We start from the raw sequence: 12120 nt of genomic DNA on the forward strand, positions 1-12120 counted from the left end.
TTTTATTATTGAGAAAATAGACATGAATCAGAGAGAAGCATTTATTAATCAAGGCAAAGGTAACTAAAATACATCATAGGTATTTTAGGAAAAGAAGAAGATGATGCCTTTTTAAAAGCACAAATTAGATGCATACACTTAGAAAACACCGAAAAATAAAACTATTAGTAAAATAAACACAATTACCTTGCTGTTTGTGGTATGTGAATTCTCTGCTTGTTAAACAGAACCACCGCTTCTTGAAATTCTTTTTACCAATCCGAGTCCTTCCCTGAGCTCTTTTGTACATTTCTCTGTAAAGACACAGTCAAATGAAATGCAATCATTACTCTTCTGAAGAGCTTTCAAAACCATTTATTGAGACAACACATTACTGTTCAGCAACATAAAGATCTATTTCCTGATACAAAAAAAAAAATAAAAATCTTTTAGTTGTTCAAAACAGATCCTCAAGATCACCTCCCAAAATGGTGATCGTGTAGAGGGTTCCAAAAACTCCTGGAAAGGAGTCTGAAGAACACACAATTGAGACTTGTGTTTGTAGCAGTAAATCTGGAGGGGATATTTACTCATTCAGATCCAGAACTTCAAATTTTCCAAAAGGGAGTAAAGTGTATCCAACTACAAGATCCTCTCCTTCCTGCCACTTTCTTCATATGATTGTACTTGGCCTTACCTGGATCAGAAACTGAATATAAATTAAATGACACTGAACATGACTCAACAGCAAGGGTAGACACAAGCTGCATTCAGTGCACTTTAAGTGTACTCACTGCTAATTTTTTTGCTTTTGAGCAACAGCCATCAATTTATAACACCATAACTGAGTGCTGATCCACTTAAATTTCCTCCTTCATTTCTATCCAGTATCTTAGTAAGAGACACACTTCTTTCTTGTTTGAAATTTGGATGCCTGTTTTACAGAAGAATCTTTACTTCCTATAAATCTACTTCTCAAATAAATTAAAATACTTTTTCCCCATGAATGTTTTTTGAATAATCTATCAGCTATTCTTGATCAACACCAAGAAAACAACAGTTTATTTCTCAGGATGACTTACTTTCACCTCAATAGTAAGTGCTGTTATAAAATGCTGTTATAAAAATTAACTATTTCAATTACAGAGTAATTTTTTCTCCTACTTTAAATGTAGCTGGCTGGGCTTAAACAGCATGTAGAGTAATTCTAAATTAATACATTCTTTTAAAATACACTTTTGCAATCCTCAATAAACCATAACAGAGTACATGCTGCACTGTAACAGTAATGCAGTCAGTTTTTAATAAGCTTTAAGTTGCTTTTAATTACTTTTTCCCCCCAACAGTATTTAAAAGATGTGTTAGCAAAGTTTACAGTTGTTCTTTTAAACTCATTCTGCAAACTAATAAAGAATTATCTTAAACTACAGATATCAGAATTTCTGCACTCTATCAAACATTTTAATAAGCTTTAATCTGACGTTGGTATTAATGAAGAAGCAGTAAAGTCAATTCTGTTACACAGTACAGATTCAAGATGTATTTACCCTTCCTTTAGATGCACCGGCTCGCTCAGACCACTGGGTTCTTTACTTTCAGTAGAGGAAACATCATCTAGGAACTTAAGGAAAAAAATACAGGGAATATATACTATTCAGAAACACATTAAAAACAAAAGTTGTTTTGAAAATATACACAGTTTCTCCCTGAACAGAGCAATTACTTTATGCAACAGATGAAAACAGATTGCAGCGACTGGAACAAGGCAACAAGGGATGCCCATAAGCCACACAAGCTTTCTTTAATTAGTTCCTGAACAGCAGATTCAATAAAGTCTGTCTCAAAAAAAGTATACTTCATTTTTTAAACTAAATTAGCTTAGTTTGCTATGTATAAAACTTTGACTGTGTTGACTTTGCTGTGTTGTTTTTTGGGGGTTTTTAAGTCTGAAATGGACCACAACTTTTCTTTTGCTGTCTAGTAGAAAACTGAACAATAACACAACCTTCTAATAATGAAGACTGATCAAATACACCATTAAAAAACATAGAGTTGAAAGGTACCTTTTTAACAGATTCAGTAAATTTTTCTTCTTGAAATGTTTTGAAAAACTCACACATGAATGTCTCCTTGAAACTTGACTGAAAGAAAACGTATATTGACATAAATAAACTTTCACAGAATGTTCATCATGACTATTAAATAAGAAATAATTTTAGCAGCCTTACAAGTTTGCTTTTGGTCAAACTTCCCCAACTCCCTAAAGTCTGGATGGCTTTTGATATAAGAGTTAATGTTCTAGAAGTCTGTGCATCCTAAAACAAAGAAACAAAATTCACAAGTCACATTTTTTCAAAATTTCAGGTAAAACTGATTTGAAAATTAAAATGTCACAAAAATTGCTATATTACACAATGTAGTAAATCTGACACATTTTCATTCCTTTCCTTTGCCCCAAGAGAAAAAATGCATATGAAGTATTATATAGTTTATAAACTACTGCACAGTGCTTAATATTTTACTCACTATCACTAGAATTTAATATTAGTACTTGGAAAAATATTTTTACCTATAAAATATCTCAAACCCCTCAAATCCTGTAATCATTACTACACATCTAACAAACTCCTGAATAATAAACATAATGAACTATTGCTGGACAAATGGAATAAATTTTCACAATACAAAATGAATCTAAAATGCTGTCATTAAGGTTTTTACTTAATTTGTTTGCTACCTCACTGCTTGTATTTTAGTACAGGATTATAAAAACACCCCCCAAATGCAGCCCTGCTGTTCCCTTTCAAATGTTTAACTCTCTAAAATCCTTCAATTTTTTTTTTTACTCAACAAACTGGATAATCAAAGGAATTAATTAGAGTAAGTATGTATTTTTTTCTTTGGAAAGCACGACACACATTAAGTAAATAAAATAAGCTAATAAAGATAACCTCGGAAGTAGATTTCATATATGTTCTGTATTTCATGAGGAAAATACAGGTTTTTTAATCTCCATATTTCTATCTTTGAAAATTTTTTGTTATGTGCATCTACCTGACAACTGAAAATGGAAAATCTGGCAACCCACTGCAACTAGTGGAGTCCAGAATAAATACACCAACCAATTATTATTATCTACAACCTCTGCTTAAGACACAAACAGAAATAAACATTAAAGGGACTTCTGGATATTTAACTTCCTTGGTGGAAAGAACTTGGTGGAAAGTTGAGGCCTATAACTTAAAGAACCCACAGTCATGTTCTATTTTAACCAAGAAGCACATTTCTTAAAAAGGCACAGCATATTTAATATTAATAGCTCTGCCACATCATTTCAGAACACCCCAGAAAGACTGAAAAATCTGATGTTTAAAGAACTGCAAATGTCTTATTTCCTTTGAAAACTGAACCTAGAGATATTTTAGTCATCTGATTTCCCACTCATACCCACTGAAAGTAACTGAGGCCTTCCCACATCAACAGATCTGACGGCGTGAATAAAACAGAACAAAGCTTCACGAAACTTACGGGATGGTGAGGTCGTAAATGAAAAGTATGAGGTGAGACTACGGCTACAGCAAAGAAACGGAGAAACACAAAGCTGCTCACTGCAGAATACTGTACATGAGGGTCATCTGCAGAGAAAAACCATGAAATGTAACATGCACTAAACTTAATAGGAAATAATGAAGACAGTTAACACAAAAATCCTTGAGAAGATAACATCAGAGGAGACATATTTTAAAATAGAAGAGAAAAATCGATGAAGTGCATGAAATGGGAAAGGTGATCATGGTACGAAATGTTCTACTTATAATGGAGGGTTTATTTCTCTGAGAAGTTCTGTTCCCATACAATTGGCTCATCAGCTCCACTGCTAGGAATGATGAGATGACTGCAAGCATTTACATCCACAATGTTCATTTAGGTATGGCTGTATGCTGGGAGCACACAAAAAACACTGCAGCAGTTGCCTCTAAACACTGGGGCTTACTGGATTTATTACCCTTGGAAAGCTACTTACACATCAACTCAAATACATTAATGCTGCATGACAAACAGTCAACACATATGAACAAGTTTAATTCCAGTTCTGAGTTGCTTCATAAAACCATAGTGTTATATAATTTTGACGATGTAAATGAGGATTCTTCATTTAATATTGAGTATATTTACACTTTTATATTGGGAAATACAGTGGGATCACATTCTTACTCTAATAACCACTTGAATCTGATCTGGGAAGTTTGCTATTCCAAAAAGACTGTCTAAACCAGAGCAATTCATGGCTTCAGTATCAGTGACAAACATGAATCCGAGAAATGTTCCACATTATGAGAAGCATATTCTTCACCTGTAGCTTATTACATGACATTTCAGATTTTAATTGACTGAAGTGTAAGAGTATTTCAGACCTACCACATTATTCCTATATTAAAACTATTCTGTTCTAATACTGGTCATATTTACAAGCTTATTAAATACCTTTTTATTATCCCGCTCCTCAAAACTACCCGTAAGTAGTACAGCTATAGCACTGGTAAAGTTAACTTCAGAGAAGTTATGGATGTGCTAGTCACAGTTAACAGAATGGTAGTTCATGTAAAGATGCAAACAGTGAATTTATTTTGAGGTGCACATCTTGCTTCTTTGGAAGCAATAAACAGAACAGTTCCTACAAATTTGACATATCTTTCAAATAAATCACTTCCTGTACTACTTGTGCTTTTCTTCTATTATCTCATACTTTGGTTGGTGACTTCTCATTTGCTGCTGTCTTGCAGTTTCTGATCTACTATGTTTTTGTTTCACAAAATACAAAATTCATGCTGATTGACCACAAAGCTTCACTATAATTTACAGAAAAACAAATGCCTGAGTAAGAAGTTCAGGGCACAACTCTGGACAGGGCAAGAATTTTAACAATCCCCATATGGTAACCGCAGAAATAAAGTTTCACTCTAAACACCACTTTCAAGTTTATAAAGAACACTTACTTGGAAATCTTTTGGCAGCCAGATGCCTCAAAGAATAAAAAACATCACACATTAGGGTAGGACAACTTATACTTGACTGCACTATTTCACGGAATACTTTGTCCACATAATAGCGTAGATTGTCCTGCAAGTATGAAAAGAGGCATTTTTTTCAATCTATGAACATCCACATTTCTATGTTTGTTTTTTTCCCTGAACACAATCATAACAATTATTTTTTTTCCAAACACTGCCTGACTATTCAATTCTGAATTTTAGTACAGTGCATATTTAAGAAGTCTCATAATATTTATATGGCATTACTAGTGTTAAAAGATAATTTAGTTCTATTCATTTACATTAAAGTATATAAGCACTGTCTGGCAATACAGAACTATATATCAATACCTGTTTTGTAATCTGACAACAAGGAAGGAGCACTTCCCATGTATACCAAGTGAATATTAACTTTGTTGCAGCAACTATTGCCTTTAACGTTATCCTCTAATAACAGGCAAGCAGCAAGTAAAACTTCAATGAAAAATGCTGAAGCAGTTCTAATTAGGTACATCACAATCTAGACACCGAGCACAGAACATCAGGAATCAAAACACCCACAAAATTGGTAAGAAAGACTAATCTTTAGTTTCTCCACCCCATCCTGTAAGAAAATACAGTTTTTTCTATGTTTATTCTGAAATCAGAGAATTATACTGCTATACTCACTTTCCATCACAAAGAGTTGCTTTTAAAATGCTTTTATTTCAGATTTTGAGAAAATTTAAATTAGTAAAAATCAATGAGGAAACTCACCATGTTACTTTCTACATTATCCCCTTCTTTTAATTTGATGGGATCTATCTCACAGGGCTTAGGAGACTCACAGATCTGAAACAAACAAACAAAACTACAGGAGTTCAACTTCTCAGACAGAAAGTACAGAAATGCACCTATTTAAAGCCAGATTCTGTCCTAGGTTTAGGAAAACTCTAAATAGGGTCTAACTATCCACAGCAGCATGTAATGATCATCCTCACTTTTGTTTGTGTCTTTTTAATGGATCGATTACATAAAGCATCACGTGGGCAAATTCTGCAATGTGTTGGAGGCTGGAACAACTGTCATTGACTGTTTATTTTGAAGCATTTGGAACATAAATAACAAAAAGCAGCTCCTCCCTCTAAACCCATTTATTGCTCAATTTAATTTTCCTCCAGAATTCCCTCACTTGAGTGATTCCTACCATAGACAGAGCTCTAAGCAGAATGCCTATCAAAACACAGGATACTCCTGAGGGCTGAGTGTCCTGAAAAAAGTTTTGGTAGGATAACCTACCTCATCAATAACAGGTTTCAAAGTAACCTTCAGGTAGTGCTTCCCCACTATTTTCATCATTTCATCTACACACCGAGTTGCTAGTGAGTTGCCTCTGAAGATTGTGTTTGCTTCTCTGTAAAGGAAAGAATTGATTTTACTTGAGCAAGGAAAAAATAAGTTTGGCTACAAAATTCAATTAATACTTTATCTTGCTATTACATAATATTTTTAAAAATATTTTTCATGTATTTCAGTCAGAAATTCCAGAATCTAGATACTGAGTTTGCAATGGCAGGAACAGAAAGAGAATAAACAAGAATGTTATTACAGCTATTACCAAAGCCAGAAATGTAAATAAAACCATAAGAAAAATCCTGACGTTTTAGACAATGGAAGTCACAGTGCAGTTTGGAATGTGAGCAAGTACAATCAGAGAAAACTCCAAAATAATCAAAGTTGTACCTCACTAATACACAATTCCTCCTCCAGCAGTCATGGTGAAAAAAAAAAAATCTTAGAGATACAACACTGCTCCACTACACCAATAAACTCAGACACTTAAACCAAAACATATTTAATCCAGAGTTATGCTTTTTACTCATTATAGCTGTTGAAGAAAACGGTGAGCCAGCTGTGCAAAGTGTATCTTTCTAATCTGAGGGATTTAGTTTAAGCTTTCTTTGTTACAGTTCAGTTACAATGGAATGTGTGCACTAAAATGCAGTTTAGAAAATTATTTTCTGTGAGTCACTTCCTTCTACAGAGTTAAGCTGTCTCACCTTATTTAAATCAAGAGTAAGCCAGCCTTGAAATGAACTGTCCTGTGCTGACAGAATCCCTTCCACACCTGGCCATGACTTGGCACCTCAGTGGCTACTACTCAGGTCTCCATTTCTCCCCTAACCACAGAACTGCAAATTCACAGTCCATACACCACTACTTGGAAAAACTGTGCTTGCTACTTTCAAGGCACACGGGACACGTTCCTAATTACAAGGCATTTTTGCAGAAAAACAGTAGCCCTCACTGAAGTCACATATTAAAGGAAACAGGATAAGATTCTTAGTAATATAAAAAATGTTCCAGTTAATTAGTTCCATCTAAGTTTGTAAGTTCCAATCCAACGGCCAGTAAAATTTGAAGAGTGGCTAAATTAAGCCATTTTAAAATAAAAACTATATGCTCTTAGACAAAATTTTACCGAATTGCACACAACCATTAAGTCTGACTCCCAACTTCAAAGTGATTTTAATGGATGTTTTTATAAAGTAGCATTAAAAGATGGATGTGTTTAGTCAGTTTTACATAGTGAGAGAAAGAAATCAACACGCTTACTTATTCATGTTGTGTCATGAAGCCCTTTGAAGAAAAATTTTAGAAGGCATGAAATCAATAAACATGAAATACATACTGGGTGTCCTTCAGATCCAGTTCTGCCACTGCAGCAACAAATGGAACCAGCTTATGGTGGTGTAGCAACAGTCGTACAAGGGGAAGAACAGCATCGTACTTGTCTCGACAAACTTCACTCAGGATGTAGGCAGCAGATGCAGAAATGGGCTGTGAGAAAGCAGAACATGAAATCATGAGTGAAGTAGTTAAATATTTTTGTGTATTTGACAAAGAACAGATCAGATCTAACATGACTATGGACATAGTTTCTTAACAGAAAGTTTCAACATTTGCTGTATAACATGGCAATTAAAAGCTTCCGTTCTACAGAGTTACTTAATTGAAAATTGATATTATCTACTCTATAATTGACATTTAAGAATGGAATTCAGCAGGTACTCACCCTTCTCATTCTCGCTAAAGGGTTAGAGTATGGCTTTGTTCCAAATCCAAGTAAGAGGCAGGAAGCAATTGCTTTACTATAATGTCATGTATCTTTATAGGACTTTTAAAACTATAATCAGGGGACATTAAAACTTCTCACACTTGTCCGTCGCCACTGTGCAGTTGGGAGTTTCAATACAAAACCTAAATTATTTAATTTAAGTAGAAAAGACAGCTGCTGACTGCCACTGCCTACATACTCAGCTATTCCTGAATTCCAGAGAAGTAGTATTTGAATACAGGCCAGCAAGAACTTCAGTCACATCTGCCTCCTCTTTATCTTTCTTCTCCTCTGCCAGTATTTCACAAACATTGACGTGATGAAAAGCTATAAAAGACCTAAGAACATCAAGCCTGGTTACTATAATTTGATTCCTGTCCCAGTGTTATGCAAACCATCTACCACAGTTCCCTCTTTGTCACTGTGTCCATGTGGAGAAATCCAGTCACGCTGATTAACGTGCTAGGGAAGGCAGAAGCAATTCAGAAGTAGAATCAGAAACCAATTCTGAAGCAGACCATTTTTTTTAATTATCTGCCTCTTCAGTGCCAATAATGGATCAATGTCCCTTGAAAACCTCTAAATCCAGGAAGCCAATAGCAGCCAGTGGAAAAATACAACGTTGAAAAGAGCAACTAACAAAAGTATTTTATCTCCTCCAGTCACATAGCACAGGTTATGTCACTGTCTGCCAGTTCTTCTAAAAGAAGAAGAAAGTCCTGGTACTTTGCAGAAGTAAAAGCTCTAGAAGCTTCTCATCTGGGTGTGACAAAAGTAATTACCTCAAAGGAACAAAACCAATTATCTAGATACAAGTAACTCATACTGTCTCACACAAGACTATGCAATTCATTTTAAGTTTTCACTTTAAATAAATTTTCAAAAAAGTACCTGAACATCTGAAGATTTTAGCAGCAAGTTCCTCAGGGAAGTGTAGTATTCAGATGGAAGTACACAGTCTTCAGTGTAACAGATATTTAATCTAAGCGATCCCAAATCATCAGTTTTAGAAGACTTGTTTCCATTTTCTTTGGGTTGAAGTAAGTACCTGTAAGCAACAGTGTAATTCTAAAATATTAGATTCCCATTTAATTCATTTGACTAATTCTACAATAAAGTAAAGTATCACAATTATTTTAGTATACATACACTAAGTCTGAAAACTGGCGAAAAAATGCCAGTGCCTCAACCTTGAGACACAAAAGAAAGAAATGAGCAGCACTTAATACATCTTTAGCACATAATGAAACTTATATTTATTTTCTCCTATCTTTCAAAACAGGAAAATAGAGTATACTTTTTTTAGGTTACTTGGAATAGCAGGAATAGCTTGAAATTACACTGGACCATCTCATTTCACATGTAAGTTAAATTTAGGGTGTTGGACACTGCAGATGAAACAGCTAGGGTGAAGAATTTAAATAGTCTAGTCTGAAACCAGTAAAAATACATAATATTAGCAGGTTACATTCTTGAGAAACAGGATAAAGGAAAAAAGTGGGTGTTTTTCTGCTCTTAATACAAAACACACTAAACAATTCTTCAGTGGCTTTTGCTGTAGTTCCACTATGTTCCAACAGGAGGTGCAGTCCCACAAAAATTTTAACAGCTTTTAAGTAGTGTCACAGCACAGTTTCAACACTCGCCCCAACAAAGTGAAATCCTGTCTTCAAATATTCTTTTACAATCATGTATATTTGTGCTTCTACAATCCAGAGATCAGACTTCTTTTTTTTCATAATCAGATGCAGTGCCCATGAAGGCATGCTAATATAAAGTAAAACTGATTTACCAGGAGATCCTCTACTTAACAGCGTGACTCTTAGGCTTATTTTCCCAATATTTAGTAGTAGTGCTAATGCTTTATGTGCTGTACTTCAGCCACATTTAGAAACATATTATGTAAATTAGTAAGAGTATAAAAAATCGGTTATTTTTAATCACAGAACTGTTTTTGCTAAGCAGATCATAATTGGATACAGGGATGTTCAATGTAAGGTATTCCTATAAAGTATATTAGCAGACCCAAAACACTTTATTTACCAATCCTTCAAGTTAACTAGATATGAGCCAGGTCAATCCAAAAAGCTACACAAACACAATACACTGGTAATGAGCCCATGCTGATTAATCTCTCTCTTAGCAGGTTGTTAACAGAGGCATGTCATTATGTTAATATGGTCGTACAGCTGTTGATCAGAGCACTGGCAGAACAAGTCTGTGTCTGCAACACACTGTGTAAAAACCAGAAACTACCAACACAAACATTTATTATGTTTAGGATCACAGCCAAACACTGAGTCCGAGTTTAACTTTGACACATCCAAAACACTTGGGGCCTGAGGTGGGTACATGGAGCACAGCCAAGACCTGTGTTACATTTAATTCCTATTTATCCACTTCCTTCCTATGCATTTTCTACGTGTGCACACAAGGGCTTCCTCCATGCTTTTTTCTGGAGTGAAAGGTTCACTAAAAGCAGAATATTCTACACACTTTGAGGCACTCAAATCTCTTACACTCATCATTTCCTGCTGCTGAGCACTAGGGTTAGAGATGGGTTCCTGCTTGCAAGAACGTCAGAAAGGAGGTTGCTGCTATGTTACAAGCTGAAGTCCTTCTTTCCTGAATTCCCTTCATACCTTACCCTTCCAGCTTCTGTGCCTGCTCCCCTGAAATGACGTTGGGTTGGTTCCAGAAGATACTTCCAGAACCTCCCCAAGGAAGAAAAAAAGCCATACTTAAGGACTAAATAAACTCTTCATCAGTCATTCTGGAAGTCCAGCTTAGAAATTTAATTATAAGTGATGCAATTCTGAGAAACTCCCGGCTTGCTGGTTAGGCTGAAAAATATGCACATTCCACAAGCAGACCAAAAGATACACTCAGTGTACCCCCTCTGTACCCGTCCCTCAAACACACCAACTATTCTGTGACCTTGGGCAGATGGGGGGGAGAAGAGCCAAATGTACCCTCTGGCAAGGTTAATTTATTGAGCAGGGAAACTCTAAAAACATATTTTACCCTGACTACAACAGGAAGACATAGTTTAATGAATAGGTAGAATAAAGCAAATCCTTTGCAAGGGAAAACGTGCAAGACAAGCAAATTAATTTCTGAACTACCATTTCTCACCATGCTTGAAAGGAATCATTTCTTAACACCTTCACAGGAACTTTAATTTCTCCTAGAAAGACGTCTTGTACCAGATTCCCATTATTCCACAGGTCAACCCTGAAAATAAGAACATTGTTTGATTTTTTTTTCCCCCCAGAGAGAAATAAGTTAACAATAACTGCCTTACAGCACTAATCCACACGCATGCAGGCAGCAAATGTTAGAAATCTCACTCCATTCTAAATAAATCAAGAAGAATCAAACAAGTGGCTTTTATTAACCCATAAAGAACAGATAAAGAAACAAACAGTGAAAGTTAGACTTGCAGACCTTGCATCAGTCAATAAAAGTGATATTGGCAATATGTATGGGTTCTGAGCAGCCTCCACCCCCAAAACTGTGCACATTTCTTCTGAGGTAATTCAAGTGAACTTTTTAGCCATATATTTACATCTCTGTCTAACTGCTAGAATCTGGCACACTGCAATGCCACACCAACACATGCGCTTGTTTTTCCAAGCAGCAGCTCGTATGCTTACAACCTCAAAAGGAACCAGACTCCAGACATGCACCTTGGGTTTGTTCTATTACTTCTTACCTCTCTGACATTTCTGACAGACAGCAGTTGTTAAGAACAAAAAAAACAAAAACAAAAGACAACTAGATTTGTTGGGGTATGACTAATTTTTCTAAATATATTTATATCTATAAAGAAAGATACATTTCTAATTAATGATGCTAATAGTTAAAAATGCACATATCAAGATAGTTCTATAATGGCTATTAAAATTAACTGCTAAATTCTACAGATACCCATTAGGTAAACATGTTAGCCTTGAAGACTTTCTATCATTCAGCAGATTTGGTGCATGTATGTGCAGGAACACAATAAAA

The 12120-nt window shown here is 35.2% G+C and overlaps 1 protein-coding gene across 7 annotated transcripts in view; it reads right to left on the reverse strand.

Moving 5' to 3' along the window:
- The window catches only part of RASA2 (RAS p21 protein activator 2), a 51427-nt gene that overhangs the window by 10770 nt on the left and 28537 nt on the right, over positions 1-12120 (reverse strand). For 4 of the 7 annotated variants that reach the window (XM_027650622.1, XM_027650624.1, XM_027650625.1 and 1 more), the window contains exons 9-19: positions 11245-11343; positions 9001-9157; positions 7684-7832; positions 6291-6405; positions 5769-5843; positions 4977-5100; positions 3508-3614; positions 2208-2294; positions 2043-2120; positions 1527-1600; positions 187-293 (exon numbers count right to left, since the gene is read on the reverse strand). In XM_027650622.1, the coding sequence (XP_027506423.1) occupies positions 187-293; positions 1527-1600; positions 2043-2120; positions 2208-2294; positions 3508-3614; positions 4977-5100; positions 5769-5843; positions 6291-6405; positions 7684-7832; positions 9001-9157; positions 11245-11343 (1172 nt within the window). Of the gene's footprint in view, positions 1-186; positions 294-1526; positions 1601-2042; positions 2121-2207; positions 2295-3507; positions 3615-4976; positions 5101-5768; positions 5844-6290; positions 6406-7683; positions 7833-9000; positions 9158-11244; positions 11344-11824; positions 11838-12120 lie in introns of all 7 variants that reach the window. The other 3 variants (XM_027650627.1, XM_027650628.1, XM_027650626.1) reach the window with 2 other exon arrangements.

Source organism: Corapipo altera, unplaced genomic scaffold, assembly GCF_003945725.1.
Source record: "Corapipo altera isolate COAL_440 unplaced genomic scaffold, ASM394572v1 54, whole genome shotgun sequence".
In the NCBI taxonomy this organism is placed as follows: domain Eukaryota; kingdom Metazoa; phylum Chordata; class Aves; order Passeriformes; family Pipridae; genus Corapipo; species Corapipo altera.